Here is a 21,306-nt window from a genome sequence, read left to right on the forward strand (position 1 = left end):
CAATTTTACCACCTCCATGTGGCATGAAGTCCAACACACTTTGAATAATACTATGAACAGATTGTGTAGGCAAGCTCTCTACGTGGAGCTGGTAAACTTGTCCAATCAAAATAGGATGTGTGTACCAGGATTTACTCATGGCACCAGTATTACGTGCATCATATGCGATTGGGTTTGGGCACTGTAGGTGGCTTTTCTAGGAGTAAAGGGGATAAAATAAAAAAGTAACTTACCACAGCAGACATTGCGAAGCTCTTAAAGAGGAATCCTTTCCGACTGTAACGGTTTCCCTCAAAGATAAGGAAATCTCCATCGGAGGAAACGTCTCCTCCCAGCGACCTGCAGGAACAAAGTGACCTGCGTGAGCCGGTGTTGTGCTGAGTATATATATTAATACCCTAACTAGAAAGTGTAAAGTCCTGACCTGATCTTCTCTGGATCGAAGAGTCTCTGCGGGGGTCTGCGGAACCTCTTCCTCTTCGCAAACCAATCTTTCTACAGAGCAGAAAAATACAAAAAGAAAGTATTATGAAAATAATTAAAATCAGAAGAATTCAAGTATTAGCACAAAAGTTTATCACTACACAAGCCATTTTGTATCCGACTTATTTTCCAACTGCAATAACATTTGCATAAACTTTCTGTACTTTATGAACAGAACAAAGCTTGGTGTGAAGGTACAAACACATAGTACACTGTTTTATATATTTTTGATTCAAGAATTATGATTCATTTTCCCAATTGATTGCCATTTTTGAAAAATCTGACCAATTTATCACACAAATGTGCTCAATTTGTGCCCAATTATGAAAAAAAATTATGGTAAAAACTAGCAATGTTAGCCCGTTCGGTAACAGTCGCAGAGCAGAGCGCATATAATACCAACACGCTCCCCCTACCCCTGTGCTTGTGCAATGCGGCATTACACACGCGCACGTACGCAGAAACCTGGGACTTTATTATGTAGGAATGTTCAGGTTTAAGGTTTATAAATAAAGAAACTTACAATTTATCCCGCAGCATTCAATTTTCTTAAAAAAAAAGATCAGAAAATCTTTAAAGTAAATGGGATCAGTCTCTCTATAAAAAAAAAAAAAAAAAAAAAAAAAAAAGCCAGATACTTACCTAAGGAGAGGGAAGGCTCTGGGTCTTAACCTCCCTGGCGCTATGCCGCACAGGGAGATATCTCAGCCCCTGGTGGGGCGATTTTCATCATGTAAAGTGCTGTGCGCGCAGCTAGCACTTTGCTAGCTGCGCGCACAGCTTGATCGCCGCCGCTCTGCGGCGATCGCCCGCACGCAGCGGCAGAAGAGGGCCCCCCCCCCCGCCAGAGCCCTGCGCTGCCCGGACCAATGAGTTCCGGGCAGCGCTATGGGCTGGATCGAGTGCGCCTGACGTCAGGATGTCGGCTGACGTCCATGACGTCATGCCGGTCGCCATGGCGACAGGAGAAGCCAAACAGGGGAACGCGTTATATACGCGTTCCCCTGTTTGCTATTGTTGCCGGCGGCGATCGGACTAGAGGGCCACATGCGCCCTCTAGTGGTGTTTCATGTAGCTACCACTCTGGTAGCTTTACATGAAACAAAAAAAAAAAATTAAAAAAAAAGTTTTTTTTCATCATTTGAAAAAAAAAATTAACCGCCAGGGAGGTTAATGAGCCTTCCCTCTCCTCTCCCGATGCCCCCGTGCAGTGATGGCTCCAGTGTTTGAATCCCCCGCCGCCGGGGACTTTAGAAGTCTTCAGGAGCATAGTCCTCCCGAAGACAGGAGGCTCCATACTGCGCACACGCAGGGCACTCTCGCACGTGCGCAGTTTGGAGAGGCCTGTCTTCTGGAGCACTCGGGCTCCTGAAGACTTTACGAAGCCTCCTTCACCAGCGGAGTGAGCAGTATTCGACCAAATTAGTCAAATACTGCTCCCGGGGACAGCGCAGCACTGAGAGCACCAGGGGAGGAACAGGAAGGCTCTATAGGACCCAGAGCCTTCCCTCTTCCTAGGTGAGTATCTGGCTTTTTTATATCTATACCCGGTTCCCATTTACTTTAACATCAGTGCTGTGCTCCCCTTCAACCATGAGCACGGCCAAGCCTGTGCAGTAACCTGGAGCCGCTCGAGGACAAAGTGGCTCCATACTCACATAGGTGCGGTGTGGCCACGCTCATACCAGACTAGGATTGTACAGCCCCCAATGTTAAAGAGGGTCTCGGCAAGCAGCGGCAGGAGTGAGGAGAAACCGGGAAGCATCTACAGCAGCAGGGGCCATATCGCCGTTCTTGAGAGTGCTAGGGGGCCGATCTAGCACATTTAAAAACAATTATTGCTTGTCACTTTAAAGAAGGTGTCATTAAACCCATTCCACAATTGAAACCTTCCCTCAATGTGACTTTGAAATGAGCACTATTTGTGTACTATAGCAAAAATGAACAGTTCCTGAGAAAAATTCAGCCCAACACCCCCCCCCCCCCAATATTACATCACAGTAATGGAAGGCCACTCGCAAATACTGAGCTGAGAAGGGTGGCAAGTCCATGACTGCTGCAGTGGTCAACAGAGATAAAAGGGTCACAATACAGAAGCTGTCCCGGAAGCAGTCATCTGGCTGCTCATCCGTCTTTCAGAACTGGCAGCTTCATACTGCACACCATAATTAATATTATACATGGTAGTAAGGTTATGTAACTAGACTTACCAGACTCATTCGTGCTTTGATGCGGTCGTAATCAATTCGCGGAATCATTTTCAAAGAGATTGTATTTTGGCTGGGCTCAACGTAATCCACCTAGAACAATACAATAATTTATTATGCCATAATACCAAAGCAAACAATATCACTGCGGATAATCCCACCTCCCCAGTTTTCAACTAAAAAAATAGGACAAAGGCTCCGGACACTCGATTAGACTACACTCCTTTTGTAAAACCAATCATTTGTGGTGGACTTAAAACTTGCATTAACACACACACATTTTCACACTCACCTGAGCAATATCATCCTTGTAGATGCCTCTCTTCAGTCGGACCCAGGATTTAGGCTTGAGATTTGTGACCTCTTTCACCACTTTCAAGACATCTGTCATTTCCTTGATGGGCACCATTTGCTGGTTCCAGAAGCCCATCCGCAGGTTGCCCACTCCTTCAATGGCTTGCTTGACGTGAGTTTGCTTGTAGGCCTCGATGTAGATGTATCCCTTGACATGCTCTGGTGCTACCACAGATTTTATCTGAAGTGGCTGGAAGACAGAAGAAAAAGAATGAGGATTGCAAATGTAACAGCATGAGATTATAGCTAAAACAAAGACGGTCAACTGATGTGTGGATGGACAGAGGCTATAATAAAAGCTGGTACATAGACAGAAGGATACAGTGAAAATGTAGCCCTTTCCAATCCACTGATGGACTTGGTCCTGGCCTTGGTGGAATATGTAATTCGGGCACCAGCTATTGTTGGCAGCTGATTTACCTCTTCTTTTCCTAATTTGAGTCACTGAGTGCCACTATAGGTGTAATTCTCATTACGGCCTATGGTGGCGTCCAAAGCACTGCGTTAAAATTAGCAGATTCGGATTATTCCCCTCCAGCTCAGATGCCATAGTCTGGGGCAAGGGGCATAATGGCAGCAGCTAGGGATACTGTTGTTGGAAATAATCCAACATGGCGGTAGTCTCTTAAGATCAAAGTGTTGGACTCATCACTGCCAGCCCCACACTACAACGATGTACTAAAATATACAGTAAATGCAGGACAGAGCTACAGCACGGGAGCTGGTGCTGCCCTCTGATGGTCGGGTCGCCTCCTACCACTAGAAAAAGATGGTAAAGAACCCAACAGCCTCCATTGGCTCATCACCCATGTCCCCCTTGAAAATTGGACTGGGAAGGGTTAGACTCGTAGAGGAAGAGATTTCCACTTACTGCATCAGTGAACTGGTAGGCAATGAATTTTCTCATCAAGGCAATGGCAGTGGCTCGCTCTTCTCCAATCTACAGATATACAAAGAAAACCATTATGAATGGAGGAAAACCACATCTTCTACATCTCTGTTCTTCTCAAACTCGGGCTTAACACTCACCTTACATTTCACTGTCCACAGATTGGGATCTCTGCAAAGAGCACAGAAGCGTATGAGCTCGGAACAACACTGATACACATTGATACGCAAATAACGAGTCATGTACCAGCATACAGTTGTAAATTATTACAAAAAGGAATGCATTCACAGAGCACAATCTGAAATGAATTAGGCAGCTTTCCCAGTGCTTTTTTTTTTTTTTTTTTTTTTAGAAAAAGGGTAATACTGAGAATCGCCCATGAAGAGATGGATTAATGTAAAACCTGTCAGATCTGTTAGCTTTTTACTTTTGAACTCCGTTAGAAAGGCTGCGCTCATTCATCAAGTACCATGGCATGTGTGAGAGTACCTAGCCATAGTAGCTTTTCAGTTTAGTAAGTGAAACACAGGACTGGTAGAGTGGGAATCTTATTAAACGGACTGGTTGACCTAAGCCCGTTTAAAAACAGGCTCCAGGTCTGTCACACCGCCACCACATGTCAGTGCACCGATCCGCGCACACACCCGCCCAGCTCCCTGGCCCCGTTATCCTGTCCCAACCGCTGTCCATGCTGCACATGCGCAGTAGCGCAAACACACAGTCACAGGGACAGGATGACGCAGGACATAGGATAACAAAAAAAATCTTCTTCTAAAAGACTGATTCCTCTCTGACATCTTGGTAGATTTTCCCTAAACTATATGTTAAGTCCACTGCTGCACTTTGCAATCATGCAAGCACTTTGTGCAGCGATCCCCTGGGCGAGTTGCGAGATTAGCGGGCATCTGGAATCACTGAACAATAAACTGTAACTTTTTCTGATTTTTTTTTTTTTTTAAACCTAGGGAAATAAAGTGTAAAATACTTACCAGACCTCATTTTTGCCAGCTTTCAGCACGCAGACCCACCTTCTAGAACAAAAGAGGTCATAGGTCTTTCTCTATCTCCAATTAGAGAAGCACAGATCACTTCTTGTGCAAAGTAGCGGGTCTACATGCTGAAAGCCAGACATCGGGAGACCTGCAAAGTATATTAAGTTTTACTGAAAAACCACAAAAAAATAGCCCACAGTTGATGCTGCTTGCTTTTGAAAAGCACATTTTCAGCGCTCCTATCTTCTGTACTGGAGCGCAAGCGCTCAAAAAATGCTGCAGGACCCGTGATTGCGATTTCGTCAAACAACAATTGCAGGAGTGGGTTCATCTGCATTTATTTCCATCACCATACCCATTTTTGGGATTGCCAGTGATACCAAAGCACTACTGAAATCACACACGTGGGTCCCAGGCCTCAGTATACACTGATGGTGATGGCACAGCACAGTCCATGATCCATGTGGCCAATGAAAGGCAAAGGATTATGGGAAATGGTACTTACTTGACTCCAGGAAGCAACTGTTGTTGGGTGATGTCATCTGACAGCTCATCTACTCCTCCATATACACTGTAAACAAAAAAGGGGATAAGGTGAAAAGTCCAGTAAGGTAGGGAAAGGCAATGGGTAATTGAACCGGAGGAAACCCGAGTAGCATTCTTACTGTTCGCCGACAGAGGACTTGGCGTATTTCTTCATGTAATATTCCCCCAGCTCCTCCTCTCTCTGGTCTCTGTTGAGGAAGAATAACAATGTCAGAAGCACGGAAGCAGAGCGGTGACCGCCACCATCTTGGGAGCTATACAATCATCCGTAGCGGTTTATGTCACATGGCACCTACCGCCACAAGTTCTGCAGGCGCCTGGCTCCAGATCGATCCTCATCCAGCACAACATTATCGATATTTGACGCTGTGGGAAAACATTCATATGTCAGAGTGGGAACAAGCCTACAATAACGGATGTTCTGCTGTGTGCATGTGAGTGTGCCTAGGCAGCACTGCAGTCACTGCAAATGTTGTGATCATGATGATGATGACAACAGAGCTAGCCTCGGCCTTTAAGAGCTTAACCCCTTAACCTCTATCAAATATTTAGTTTGAAGATGCTGCACTCATTTTAACCTCAGCCGGCAGAACTCGTTCCGCCTACTGAGGTCATGCAGAGCAGCACAGGGAGCATTTTTTTTTTAATATACTCACCTTTTCCTGATTCTGGCCCGGCTTCTCTTCTTCCTCCATCTGTGGCACTGCACTGCCGGCATTTTCTTCTGACTCCCGATCATATGTTATTACATGTGATTGGGGCTCAGAGGATAGTGCCAGTGGTGCATCACCACCCGGTGGTGGAAGAGGGGTAATGGAAAAGTCTCTTGCATCACTGAGTGGCGCTGCACCGCTGACATCTTCTGTGCCCCGATCACATGTAATAATATGTTACTGGAAGTCAGAAGAGGATGCTGGGAGTGCAGCGCCGTGCGTGGATGGAGAGGAAGTCAGTCCAGCGTCCACAGTAAGTAACTATAACAGCTCCCTGCGCCGCTCTGCATACCCTGCCAGGCTGGGGAAGGCACACTTGCCTAGCGGTAGAATAAATGTGTCCCTGCAGCCAAATAAAATCTTACTTTATTTGTCTGCTAAAAGGTAAAAGGTCTGCTATCACAAAAAAAGGTTAACATTTAAAATACATATATAAAATGTACATTTCTCCTAGAGAAAAATGCACTATAAATTACCTTTTTCCAATACTGCTGACACTTAAAGCAGGTAGTAAAACGCTGACAGATCTTGGACCAGGCCATCTCCTCATGGGAGATTCTGAGTATTACGTTTATTCTTTACAAGAGAACTCCCTGGAATGGCTCCACACAAAAGGTACCAGGCAGCCTCGTTGCTTCCTTGCGCACGGTTTTGGCAGATAGACGGAGCAACTGCAGTGCTTTTGTAAATAAAGAAATAACATAGAACCCCCATGAGATAGAATAGTCCAATTTTCGCTACCTGTTGTAAGTGGCAGTGACATAGGAAAAAAGTAACACTTCGTCCGTTTTACTCTGGGAGAAGTGTATATTTATATGTATTTATTTTAAATGTTACACTTTTGTGATAGTTGTCCTTTAAACTAATCAGGATCAAACTAAATGTCACTCTGAATTAACCACTAAAGTACACCTGTCAGAGAAACGAGAAGCAACCTTCTCCACTTCCTTCGAACAAATGACACCCTTCTGTAGAAAACCAATTAAAAAAGTCTGCTGAAATCTTAACATAACAGTAGTAACTCTATTACCTATTAAAGAGACTCTGTAAAAAAAAAAAAAAAAAAAAAACTCACCTCGGGAGAGGGAAGCCTCAGGGTCCCAATGAGGCATCCCCCTCCCCTGTAGCTGCAGGCAGTCCAGCGCTGGCTCCCCTGAATCGCCCCGCAATCTTGACAAGGCTTAATATATTTACCTTCCCTGGCTCCAGCGGGTGGCGCTGTTGCGTCTCTCAGCTCGGAAATAGCCGATTTCTGCCGGGTCCGCTCTACTACGCAGGCACAGGAGACTTGCGCCTGTGCAGTAGAGCGGACCAACAGCGATCGGCTATTTCCACCTATCTCCGAGCGGAGAGCTGATACTGCGCCGGCGCTGGAGCCGGGAAGGTAAGTATTTACATCCTCGTTGTTCGGAGGGGCACAGCGAGACCGCTGTGGAACACAGGAGGATGGGGGAAACCCCGATAGGATCCGGAGGCTTCCCCCGCCCGAGGAGAGTACCCCCCAGGGGAACTTTTTTACTTACAGATTTTCTTTAAGGGTAACCGAGGTGAGGGCAAGGAGTTTAAATTATCCGAGGCTTCTTCCATACGTGCGCCCCTGACTGTGGGCTCAATCGCTCATGCCCCTGCGGCTGGGAGAGCTCTGCGCATGCAGTTCACAAAGACTTAAACTGCACACAATGCTCCAGGCCATGCGGGTGAGATGGATAAGGTATGCATCCTGGATGTGCAGATCTTTCAGGGGGTGGCAGTGGGACACTGGAGTGGATCTGAACCACAGTGCGGGACTTGACAGACAGCAGGGGGCTGGAAGAAGCCCTAGGTATGTTAAACAGAATTTTTGCCCTTGCTTCACAAATCCTTTAAGTTGTCTTTCTGGCAAACTTAAAGGAAACCTGAAATAAGTGTTTGCAAAACATTTATACTTACCCTCCGTCCGCGGGCTCCCTCGCCGCCTCCATGGTCCGCTCCGGTAATCCGCTAGCCACCCCACTACTTCTGGTCAGTCCGGCTCCATCACACATGCAAGGCGATTGGCCAGATCTACCAGGATGGCTAGAGGACAACTGAAGCGGTCCAAGAAGACGACCAAGGAGCGTTTTGCAGTGTGAACTAGGCCTAGGTTTATGGTGTGCACTCTCCTTATTGAGAAAATGGAGTTTAGATTGCTGTGACAAATCATCACCAAATGCCGGGAATTACGCACAGTATGACGTAAAGGGGAACTCTAGTCAAAATAAAAGTGAATAAAATTGCTTGTTTTTTTTTTTTACAATGTTCATTTATAAATTATTTAGACAGCGCTTGGCCATTGTAAACGCTTTCCTCTCTTATCACAGGTGGCAATATCTTTAGTACTGGCAGGTGATCTCTGCGAAATGTTCATTTACTGAGAGTTTTTAAGCCAGTAGAAAATATAACTGGTCTCCCGGAATGCTGGGGGGGATTCTGCATAATAAACAGTCTAGGGTAAACCTTAGTGGAGGGTGGGGGTACATACCAATATATAGCAATATATGGCTATGAGAAGTAGTTCTGATGATGACACTAGGATATTTAATGTAAAGTGGGTATCCTGAATGATTATTATTATTATTTTTTTATGTAGCGCCAACATCTTCCGTGGCGCTGTACATAGTACAAACAAATAATGGGGAACTAATATACATAAGAATAATTTACTGCATTCTACTATAGGTCTTTCTCCTTTTTAACCCTTTAGCAGCCAATTTATTTAGAGGCTTGCAAGTGCTCCAGGCCAATTTATCTTAGCACAATTTTTTGGTTTCTTATTTGTTGTTACATTTCCCTTCTTATAATTAGTACTGCAGTAATTTAAATGTATGGCCACTTGTCATTAGGGGGCAGTGTGGGACATTAACAAAGGAATTCTGCTTTCAGTTTCTATATTCTCTACTAGGAGAGAGAGATCAAAGCACTCCAAAAAAGTACAGCGCAACGAGTTCTGCCGACTGAGGTCACAGGCAGTGCACTTATCTCAAATGATTGAAGCTGATAATGAGTTAAAGTTACAACAATATTCCCTCCAGCACATATATCTCAGGTAGCCTGCAGAGAACTTTTTCCATAATCCTAATCTTCTATTACTTTGCCTGGATCAGGATTCCTGCACAGCAGAAACATTTATAACCTCTGTCTGTAGGATAAGGGTATAAGAAGTGCCCTGGTGTAATAAAAGCATCTAAAAGCAGTTTAAAACGGGAAATAAATTTGAGGTAGCATACCTCAATGACGAAAAAATATTTGTATTTAACAAAGGTTTTTATTAATAGCTATTAATAAAAACTTTTGTTAAATAAAAAAAAAAATTCGTCATTGAGGTATGCTACCTCAAATTTATTTCCCGTTTTAAACTGCTTTTAGATGCTTTTATTACACCAGGGCGCCTCTTATACCCTTATTGTGCAATCATACCCCCTTACCTCACCTGTCTGAGGGGTGGGTACAGACCACACGTGGCTTCGACCACGGCGGATATCTGTCCCTTTTCTTTTACCAAGGAGAGCAACCGCATCCAGGTCCCCAAGGACCACCCCGAGTGGAGTCGGGTTTGTTGTCTCCACCTGCTTCCTGTGGTCGGTTGCCCCTCTGCAACCCACCTTTGTGAGTAGTTTCTTACTTTTATTACGTTCTATTGTTTTTGACATACTACACCATTGGGCTCCCACTTTTGTCTCCTGTATCTTTTCACTAGAGGGTGTTTTTGACACCCACATCCCACTACCTCTGTCTGTAGGACTCATTTATGGTGGGGAACTACAGGCAATCTCAATTCCTGAAGATCTTATCTATTACAAGGAGCTTAATATGCAAACCTATATTTCATGGATTAGACCAGAGATTGGTGGGAGCACACAGTATGATAAACTTACCTTCAATTTCTTCTGCTGTGAGCCAAGGTGATGCCAAGACACAATGGTGCAAAACATAGCGGCAAAAATCAACCACGAGGCGCAGATGAGGGACCGGAAATGGGGAAAGGGAGAAATTATAATATGTGGTACAAGAAGCAGCATGAGTCACGGAAGCAGGAAGGCAGAAGACAGGGATACAATGGAGAGGATGCAGAGGGGAAGGTGACCAGCGGTTGCAGTAGTCAGGGTGAAAGGGAAAGTGAGAAAGCAACAAGGTACAGACTGCGCACTCTATGATATGGCAAAATACAAGGGAGGAGGACACTCGCAGCTGCCATTAAAAAGATTCTCCAAATATAATTTCTGGAATGTAATTTCACCTTTGCATTATTGATCAGATTTGTCAGACAATTTATTTTGATCAGGGAAACACCTAGCTGCAAGCAGGTCCTCCCTTAAAGGATACATATAGCTACATAGAAAAATAACAAAGTCCTATAGAGCCTTCCTGGTCCTCTCTAGATCTAGTCATATAAATGCCCTGCCGGGTTCTCCTTCGGATCTTCTCAGGAGGTTTCAAAAGTACTCAAATCTCCAAGTACTTCAAAATATGAATGGCAAAGTCCTGAGTTGGAGCATGCACAGTACAGAGCCGCTTGTCTTCGAAGCACTCGGGAGACTCGAGTTCATCTGAAGCCTTGAGAGGAGACTCAAAGGCTTCTTCAACATTAAAGTCAGATTGCTGTGTGTCGGGTCCAGAGAAGTCAAACCCCCAACCTTCTGCATGGAAAGCAGGAGCAGTGCCTCAACACTGCCTCAACCTGACCAGTTGGGGAAAAAAGGTCAGATTACTGCAATGGGGGCCCAGTGATGGAACGAGAAGACACGGAGAGGACTAAAAAAGGTTCTTAGGGATCCAGAGCCTTCCATTTTCTTAGGTGAGCATGGAATTTTTTTTTTTTTTTAATCTTTGACAGGATGCTATAAATTTACACCACTGTGCCCCAGCAATGCTGGGGAAGTGACTAATGCCTGGTACACAATGCAATTTTCTGTCAGATTGGCGGTCAAATCGATTATTTCTGACAGGTCCGATCTGAACTCTGATCGTTTTTTCTGATTGACTTTGTACGAAAGCAATCGGAAAATCTATCAGAAAAACGATGGGAGATCAGATCGGACCAGTTGGAAATCCATTCAAGTGTCAATGTGACGGATAATTGCATCGTGTGTGCCAGGCATGGTCTTCTCACAGCTTCTTTTGCTTATCCTGCCTATCTCTGAGAAACTGGAAGCATGAGCAGGCAGCTGGAGCTTGGTTTAGGAAAATCTGCTGTGCTACTTCATGGATTCTGTTTTTCAGAACGTGCAATTTTTTTAATGAAAGCTTCATATGCAAAAGTCCTGGGTAAAGGATGTGTTTTTATCACTGCTCTGATTCACGCAAAAAATATAATGGAGAATCTTTTTAAATTGGATTTCCAGTCATTTGCTTGGAACTCTTGTGCAAAAATAAAGGGATTCCCCTCCTCCCATATTTCATCTGCATATCTCACTTGTGGCGACATCTGCTGGTGAAATCTGGCAATGTGCTGCATCCACAATACCGGGTGGGGACAAATGCTATAGAGAGAAACATTTTCACTTTGCCCACTTTCACTTAAAATACCCAGAAACGTTACTTTTTCAATGTAAAAGTACCTCTGTACTGAGCGGGACATGAAAGCTGCCATATTTATTTCCTTTTAAAGTGAACTTAAACCAGATGTTTTCACTTACCTGGGGCTTCTACCAGCCCTCTGAAGCCGTCATGTGCCCACGCCGTCATCTACCGATCCTCCGTTCCCCCGCCGTGGCTAAGTTCCGTCTTCGTTCGACCGTGAGTCGGCGGGCCACTGCGCCTGCGCAGCCCTGGCCATCCGTATACTTGTCAGCGTTGCCGTCCGTGTAGGCACGGCACGGCGGGGGAACGGAGGATCGTTGAGGAGCGGCGCGGGCACAGGACGGCTTCAGGGGGCTGGTAGAAGCCACAGGTAAGTTGCACTCTTTTTTCTCCATTTGGTTTAGGTACTCTTTAAAGAGACCCAGAGATGAAGATGATACTAAATTTATACATACCTGAGGCTTCCTCCAGCCCCATAAGCCTGGATCGCTCCCACGCCACCATCCTCCGCTGCCTCTGTCCGCTGGTACCTGGTCCCTTAATTTCAGACAGTCGATGCAAGCGCAGTGCGCTCCCTCCGTACTGCGCAGGCGCATGCGTACACAGCCGGAGGGAGCCCCTGTGCATGCGTACAACTGGTCGCATCCGGCGGAAGTGACGGGATCCGGTACCAGCAATAGAGGCAGTGGAGATGTGCGGCGTGGGAGCGATCCAGGCTTATGGGGCTGGAGGAAGCCCCAGATATGTATAAAATCTTTTTTCATTTTTCAACTACCCTTTATCTCTGGATCCCTTAAGCAATACTAGTTACCTGGCTGTTTTGCTGATCTCTCTGGCATCAGTAGGGTCTGCATCACAGACCTGAAACAAGCATGCAGCTAATCTAATCAAACATCTGATCTGCATGCTTGTTCAGGGTCTACAGTTAAAAGCATTGCAGGAAGGAAAGCTAGGCAAACATGCATTGTTTAAAGTACATTTGAAGCCTACCTGCATGTAGAGGGAAAGCTCTGAATCCCATAAAGCCTTCCCAGTTCTCTCGCCATAACCTCAGTCCAACTTTGGACCTCCTGTGAAAGTCACTTGATCATCTGGTCGAACACGCCTTCAGTAGTCCTTGTGAAGGCCTTGCCTCCACAGCCCTGCTTGGAAGTGCTCTCATCACCGAACACTTCTGAGGCGCAGTACGGATACACCCATCTTCTGAAGCGCTCAGGACACAAGTGCTTCCGAAGCCTTCTGAGGAGTCCCGAACGTGCTGCCTTTCACAGGGAACAGTGCTGGACCAAGGTCACCGAGAGAGGACTGGGAAGGCTCGATAGGATCCAGAGCCTTTCCCTCAACCTAGGTGACTAGCTTTTCAGGCTTTCTTCACATTTGCTTTGAAAGAAAATTATGTCAGCCTCCATATTCCTCTCACATCAGGTGTGCATTAAATCCTTCAGAAAATGCTCTAAAGTTAAAGCAGACTAGGTGAAAATGTCTCTTTGTGGCAATCCTCCAAGCCCGGTAATGAACAGCGGGATAAGTGACTACTAAGCAAATGTGTTCCGTGATGACTGTCTAAACTGGAAACCCCCTGTATAGGGACTGACACACATACAAGGTGGGCACACAGAGATCCTGACCTACTGCAGACCCATATACTGCAGCACACATGTCTACAATGCAGAGCTCTTTGTTGTTTTTGAATGCCAAAATAGCCAGAACAGAACTGTCTGCTACCACAGCAATGTTCCACCACAGAAATGTCACTATAGTCAATGCTGCCACTTACCTCCTCCAGCAGTGACATATGCCACCAGAGGTACAGCTGTAACTCCCAGGCAGATACTGCAATCATATTAGATTATACTTGCACGGAAAATGCATAGTGGTTTTCTTTTGTCATTTTAATTTATATTACGCAGGACTTTAATCAGGAAATCACTAAATGTCAAACAAAAATGTGATATGTCCACCAGCTCCTGGTCCGACCTCAAGCTTTGTGAGTAGAAGAATGGTCTTTTTCTGCAGTGCAGTAAAATACAACAGATCCACAGAGTAAAGTGGTAACCAATTGTCAGTCCCCAAGTCTGGGGACTTTGCTCATGTAATGTTTAAGACTTTTTTTTTTTACTGTAAAAGGAAAGTAATATGGTATCCCGTTCATGGAATATTACCAGGCAGAGCATTCCCTTTAGGAAAGAGAAAAAAAACCTCATACTTAAAAGAGCAAATTGTGATGACCATACGACTTCCTCCTAGCATAAGGAAAACGTCTTCCCTCCGCAAAGCTACTGTCTGGTTTGACACTGACAGGTGTGACTCTGCAGTGACACCTGCTGGATTCCTTGGCATGGCACCACCTGCTATACTCGAAGGAGCCAGAGCTGTGTTCAGTGGTCCCGCAATGTGGGTGACAGCCAAGTTTACTGCATTAGCTATACTCCACTGCAAAGAAAAAGATGAACTTGATACAGAGTTCAAACTAACTCTGTGGGAATCTTATTTTTTTGTTTGTTCGCAATCTCTCCTCTACACGGATAGTGCTGTCATCTTCAGGCTGTCCACTCCAAAATAGCTGCTGTATAATGCCCCTTCTGATAAACTGCAGTATTGGACAGTAGCAGGAGCTGCCTTGATTGACAGGGGAGCTAACAAACTACCAATAAGCTGTTCAGCAGCTGAGGGACAGACAATCCATCAGAGTGACAGCATCACTACTGGAGAAGAGGAGTTCGGAAGCAAGGAGAGCAATCCTATTCCTAACGGAAAAAAAAGATGCGGGAGGGGGTTGAGAGTGAAGAGGCCAGATAGAGAGCTTATCCTGGCCAGCAATGATAACTTTTACCCATTAGAATAAATTAGCAGAGCAGTACACACTTTTACAGCTCTCTGCATGGAACGTAAACACAGGGTACATGTACTTCAGCTTTAGTTTAGGGCAGGGGTCTCAAACTCGCGGCCCGCGGGCCATTTGCGGCCCTCGATACAATATTTTGTGGCCCCCGCCGGCAAAAGCAAAAGAGACACGGAAGCGAACTATTTTTGCCTACTTTACCTTATAGTTCGCTTCAGTGCTCCCAAGTAATCCGCCACATCCCCGCCGCTAAACGAGGGCTGCCGAGCCCCCAAATCCCCCGGGCAAACATCCACGACTGCGCTGAGCGGCAGAGCTTCCAGCTGTAGCTCTGCCCCTCCTGACGTCAATCGCCGCACGGATCACCGCCTCTCCCCGCCACTCTCTGTGAAGGAAGAGTGAGAAGGGCGGGCAGAGGCGGCGATCCGCCGCGACTGATGTCAGGAGGGGCAGAGCGGAAGCTGAAAGCTCTGTCTCTTCCAGGAAATGCCGGCGGATTGCCCCCCGGGCGATTTGGGGGCTCTGCAGCCCTCGTTTTGCGGCGGGGACACGTGAAATTCCTTATGCGGCCCAGCCTCATCCTGACTTTGCCTCCTGCAGCCCCCATGTAAATTGAGTTTGAGACCCCTGGTTTAGGGAGTTTAATCCTAAACGTATCTAGGACAAAGAGCCAGGCAAAGCCACATGAAGCAAAAATAGACTTTACAGTAAAAAAAGATAGCTGCAGGATCGTCTGTGTGTCGCATGTATGGGCTGCACAAAACATCGGGTTTGGAAAGGGAAGTTAATGCAGCTTTTGAACCAAAACACATCAATAAAGCATAATAGATGCGTATAATTGATAAAACAACACACAAGAGATCATTACCAGACGCTGGGGAAGGCATGCAGGGAATCCAAAATAAATCAATCAATGTACAACGAAAAAAAAAATTGTCAGCAAACTTTCATATCATACTCTCTAATACTAATAATATCAAAGTTCTGCACCAGAAAGAGGCAAAGGCAGCACTCAGAGCAAAGTCACATAGTATACAAGACCGACAGAAAGGAGCATCCAGTACTCAAACATAAAAAACAGGTAACGGCTTACTACATTTAAAGGACAACTGAAGTGAGAGGAATATGGAGGCTGTCATATTTATTTCCTTTTAAACAAATTCCAGTTGCATGGCAGCCCTGCTGATCTATTTGGCTGCAGAAGTGTCTGAATAGCACCAGAAACAAGCATGCAGGTAATCTTGTCAGATCTGACAATGATGTCAGAAACACCTGATCTGTTGCATGCTTGTTCAGGGTCTATGGCCAAAAATATTAGAGGCAGAGGATCAGCAGGACTGTCAGACAAACTGCTTAAAAGGAAATAAACATGGCAGCCGCCATATCCCTCTTGCTTCAGTTGTCCTTTAAGAGATAATATTATTTTGGGCCAAAGCTAGTTAAAATAACTAAAAGGCAATAAAGGTTTTTAACTGTAAATTATGCCAGACTATAACTATGGAAATACTTATATTTATCACATTCTGGAGTCTTCCTATAATAGTCATCTCTAAACAACAAAACAGCCCCCTGGCACTGTGACAGCTCTCAGACATGGCCATCCAATCAGCAACAGACACTAGACAACTCCGCCTACTCATCAAAGAACACATCCTGTCTTCACCATCTCAGTGCTTTCTTGTTGTACAGGTGATCCAAGTAAAGCAAAGCTTAACTTGCTAATAGAAGAGGAGTCTGAGTGGAGAGTAAGCATGCAAAGCAGAGAGTAGGAGAGACGAATGAGGCACTTTAAGCATGACACTACCTTTCTCCAGGATGTCTTCTGCTCCGTCCTCCCACTGATCTTCATCTTCATACTCATCGTCCACATCTGAGAGAGAGAGAGAGAACATGAAGGATTAATGATCAATAAGGTCCAATATTATGTAACGTGATAAGAGTTAAAACGGGCCATAAAGATCAGTCAATATATGGCCAGATTGACCATTAGAGAGACCCCTTTCTGGTGGAATCTGATCAGAGAGGGATCTATCACCTGCCCACACACTACACACTACCTGCCGTGGCCCCTCAAGTGTAAAGTGCCGTGTTTTCAAGTCTCTTCTCTCTGCCAATGCAACTCTTGGCCTCCTCCAGTGTCCGCCGTCACAGAGTGCCAGTACCAAGTGACTCAGCACATATTGTGATGCCACACATGCAACAGTGCCACGTGTTACAGATGCTCCTGGTGATGGTGGACACCGCAGGAGGCCAGGAGTTGTGCTGGTGGAGAGGTGAGACTTTAACACACAGAGCACGGGCATGGAGAGAGGACACCTTACACTTGGGTCTAGGCGCCGGCCGGGTGTCTGTTGGTCGTCACAATATTGAAAGCTGGTACTGCTGCGCACCTGACCAAGCTTTTGTGGCCGAGATTTTTCCATCATTTCAGCCGGTAATCAATCGGAAGATCGATCAGGCGGCCATGTTGTGATTCTTTTCCGTTTCGATAAAATTATCGAATCAGAACATTGAACATCTAGTGATGTGTAGGCACCCTAAGTGCCCTGAAAACACTCATTTATTAAAAAAACAGCACATAAAAACGCTGTCAAAAACATAGAAAAAACACGTACAAAAACACATTTCTATGCGTTTTTAGATGCTTTTTTTATCCTAATAACTGAGAAAGAAGAGTTTGATGCATTTTAGGAGAAAAAACAAAACACAAGTACAATGCATTCTGGTGCTTGCACTGACTTTCATTACATGTGTTTGTACATGTATCCTTCTGTGCAATATTCCAATGCACTAAGGTGGAGACATCAGAAAGTGCTTTCTATAAACTTCCTGATGTCCTTACAGATGGTGCAAATTTGCGTTTGCTGAAAGCTGCAATGTAGCGCATGAATGTGGACAGGTCCTGAGACCTGGTTACGGATCATTATGATCGCAATGCGTTTGCAGGTATTTGTCAGCAACTATGCTTTGCGACTTCTGTGTTGAATCGCAACGCATGGATGGGGACACCGCGCAGCGGAGTCTATGCACCTCTGCTGTTTCTGCGGATCACGTTGCCGAAACTGCATGTAAAATGCGAATGTAGGGAAGGGGCCTAGGGGATAATCTTTCTTTTTACGTTCCCTAGATCAATGGTACTAACCAGCTTCATCTAAGATAAAGCCCCCATGTCTGGGTTTTTTCCTACGACGGTCGTCATCTTCATCCTCTTCTTCCTCTTCGTCATACTCCTCCTCATCCTCTTCTTCCACCTCTTCCTCCTCACCCTTTTCACTGGCAGGTGGGCTGGGTTTTTCCTCCTCTGCTTCCTGCAGCCAAACACAAATTATGAAACTAATGCTTCATACACACTTGAGATAAAAGTCTTTGGAAAATGAAAGATCACAGACCAATTTTACCCCCTTCCATGTAGTATGAGAGCCACACTCTACACAGTCTATTCTATGGAGCTGAACTCCCCATCAGATAAAATCTTTGCGAGATGCTGCACACACAGATGCCCGTACACATTCAAAAGATCATTATCTGCAAAAGATCCGTTCCTGCAAAATGCATTCATAGTCTATGAGATCTGCAGATCATCTTATGCTAGATACACACCATGCGTTTTCGCGTTCGATGCGGCCATCGATACGCGTCGATTCGATTATTTCCGACCTGTCCGATTGCAGCTTCGATGGATCGTTTTTTACTCTACTTTTTTTTTTACATACTTTACATGGCATTCGACCTAAAAATCATCGAAATTCGTTCGGAAATGTTCGGAAATAATCGAATCGACGCGTATCGACGGCCGCGTGCGACGCGGAAACTCATGGTGTGTATCCAGCAATACACACCTTGTTTAACAGGCTTTTCAGCCTCCTGCACAGCTATAATGCCCAGCGATCGGACTCGCCTTCTTTTTTTGTCCCTAAGGGGACATGCCGCCGGAGGGGTCCGATCGCTGTGGCCGTTTGATTTTTTTTCTCCTAGCCTGTATAGGCTCTCTTTCCCTCCCTCCCCTTCGTGGTCTGAACTGGAACAGGACGGCGATCTGTCCTGTTTCGCCTCTCATAGGCATCTGCCTATGAGAGGATAGCGATCTCGTACAGCGCTGCCGGGGACCGCAGCTATACTGGGGCACTACCTAGCCTTACTGGGCACTATACTAGCTATACTGGGCACTATACTAGCTATACTGGGCACTATACTAGCTATACTGGGCACTATACTAGCTATACTGGGCACTATACTAGCCATACTGGGCACTATACTAGCCATACTGGGCACTATACTAGCCATACTGGGCACTATACTAGCCATACTGGGCACTATACTAGCCATACTGGGCCCTATACTAGCTATACTGGGCACTATACTACCCTTACTGGGCACTATACTACCCATACTGGGCACTATACTAGCCATACTGGGCACTATACTAGCCATACTGGGCACTATACTAGCCATACTGAGCCCTATACTAGCTGTACATGGCCCTACACTACCCATACTGGGCACTATACTACCCATACTGGGCACTAAACTAGCCATACTGGGTGTACTAAACCCCATATGCTGGGGCAACTATGCTAGCTATTCCGCCGCACCCCAGCCTCCACAACCACCCCCCCCCCCCCCCGTAACCCGCCGCGCACGACATTGTCCCCTATAACACCCCTCCCCCGCAGGCCCCGGAGAAAAATTTGGTCAGAAAGCGGTCCCCGGGCCGGAAAAGGTTGGGGACCCCTGCTTTAAAGGACATCTAAAGTGAGAAAATCTGATCTGCATATGCTTGGTCAGGGTCTATGGCTATTAATGGCAGAGGATTATTCAGGGAACTGGTATTGCCTAAAAGGAAATAAATATGGCAGCCTCCATAAAAAGAAATTCACTTACATCGGGCTTCCTCCAGCCCTTGGCAGCCGACCTGTGCCCTCGCCACAGCTGTGGTGGTTCCCGGTACCCTCTGGTGCAGATGCCGACCTCGCCAGGTTGGCATCTTCCTGCGCTCCAGTGTGCGGCTCACTGAGTCGCACTGATGTCATCCAGGCTGTACAGCACAGGCACAAAACTACTGCGCCTGCACAGTGCAGTCTGGATGACATCAGCGCGACTGAGAGCCGCTTGCGCAGTGGACATCTTGCACCAGAGAGGACCCTGGACCACCAGCGGGGAGCAGAGCTGCGGCGAGGGCACAGGACGGCTGGCAGGGGCTGGAGGAAGCCCCAGGTAAGTGGATTTTTTTGTTTATTTTAAATCTTCTCAGATGTGTCATTTAACTCATTAGTGGGAAGCCTCTGGACATCCCAGATATTTCCTCTGTACCTGAAATGACACAAGACATGATGAGATAATAATGGGAATAAGCTTACTTCAGCATTTGCCTGAGATCAGATATTATTTTAGTTGCAATAGTTAACAAACCAATACTTTATGAAACCCAATAAAGCAGCTGAACTGCAGAGGAATGCAAGGACAGCTCTACTGAACAGGAATATAAAAACAAAGGGCTTATCTGGCTGTACAAACAATCCTGAAAAAAGGATAGCTAATTACAGTATATTTCATTTTGTGGGGAGCTGAATAAACCAGATTTTATGACACACTGACATGTCTGCTGTGCACATCACAGTAAAAATTTAACTCCTTGGATTGAAAATTACAATGGAAGACTTTAGGACAGTTCTACTGTATAGACCACTGCTATTACACATTCAATCAATTCAAGTTTATTTTCAGTTCAGGGTTGCTCTAAAAGTTGCAGGCTATAAAAAGTCTGTATCTTTAAGTGAAATCGAGAAGCCAAAGAGCAAATCTTTGTAACAGGCCCAAGCCTGTCAACCTGCTGTATTGGGACTCAGGAAACCTGCAATTTTACATGCAATGTTTGATTTTCCTAATGCAAGGTAAGGTAGATCATCAAATGTGTGTACTTCATTCGTGTGTCTGCCCACCTCATTGTCCTCAGCTTCTTCAGCCTCACTGCTCCTCTCGCTCTCCTCCTCGGAGAAATTGCTGTCCTCGCTGTCTGACATTTTGTTCTACAAAGTGCTGAAACAGGAATAAGATAACAACATGAATGTTTAATCACTCACAGGGACACTAGCTCCAAACGGACAGTTGTTGGACACAGAACATTTATATTGCGCTTTTCTCCTGACGGACTCAAAGCGCCAGAGCTGCAGCCACTAAGGTGCACTCTATAGGCAGTAGCAGTGTTAGGGCTGAGACTCACCAGAAAAGCTCCCCAAACGCTAGAGGTTTCAAAAGCTCTTCCCAATGTAATGCTATGGGGTTTTTTACAAAACCTCATTGCTCCAGTGTGCATAGACACATAGGATAACATTAGCAGGATGTTTCAAAAACTCAAAACGCTCAGAAAAACTCCACTGGTGTACACCAGGCCTCAGGGAGTCTTGCCCAAGGTTCCCTACTGATAAGGTGCTGGCTTACTGAACAGGAAGAGACAAGATTTAAACCCTGGTCACCTGTCAGAGCCAGTGCCCTAACCAGTACACTATCCAGCAATAAATATAAAATGGAAATCCCCTTTTGTAATTAAAAATATAAATCCGGTTGGATTAAATGACCACCTGTGACACAGGAGACCAAGGTTCAAATCCTTATAAATAAGACAAGGCTGGTACTTCCCCAGTTTTCATATATTTATTCAAGCAGACACAAAGTCATTGTTTCGGGCACTCAGGTGTCTTCTTCAGGGGAAACAGGTCTGTCAAGTTTATCAGTGGGAGATCAA

The 21,306-nt window shown here is 45.6% G+C and overlaps 1 protein-coding gene across 4 annotated transcripts in view; it reads right to left on the reverse strand.

Moving 5' to 3' along the window:
• The window catches only part of SUPT5H (SPT5 homolog, DSIF elongation factor subunit), a 65,655-nt gene that overhangs the window by 36,159 nt on the left and 8,190 nt on the right, over positions 1-21,306 (reverse strand). For 2 of the 4 annotated variants that reach the window (XM_068250457.1, XM_068250458.1), the window contains exons 2-14: positions 20,504-20,600; positions 17,707-17,872; positions 16,369-16,434; positions 10,078-10,092; positions 5,768-5,837; positions 5,591-5,659; positions 5,431-5,496; positions 4,074-4,104; positions 3,916-3,984; positions 2,983-3,234; positions 2,694-2,783; positions 425-495; positions 234-339 (exon numbers count right to left, since the gene is read on the reverse strand). In XM_068250457.1, coding sequence (XP_068106558.1) covers positions 234-339; positions 425-495; positions 2,694-2,783; positions 2,983-3,234; positions 3,916-3,984; positions 4,074-4,104; positions 5,431-5,496; positions 5,591-5,659; positions 5,768-5,837; positions 10,078-10,092; positions 16,369-16,434; positions 17,707-17,872; positions 20,504-20,584 — 1,152 coding nt within the window. In that variant the 5' untranslated portion in view covers positions 20,585-20,600. The remainder of the gene's footprint in view (positions 1-233; positions 340-424; positions 496-2,693; positions 2,784-2,982; positions 3,235-3,915; positions 3,985-4,073; positions 4,105-5,430; positions 5,497-5,590; positions 5,660-5,767; positions 5,838-10,077; positions 10,093-16,368; positions 16,435-17,706; positions 17,873-20,503; positions 20,601-21,306) is intronic. The other 2 variants (XM_068250459.1, XM_068250460.1) reach the window with 2 other exon arrangements.

Source organism: Hyperolius riggenbachi, chromosome 8, assembly GCF_040937935.1.
Source record: "Hyperolius riggenbachi isolate aHypRig1 chromosome 8, aHypRig1.pri, whole genome shotgun sequence".
Classification (NCBI taxonomy): Eukaryota; Metazoa; Chordata; class Amphibia; order Anura; family Hyperoliidae; genus Hyperolius; species Hyperolius riggenbachi.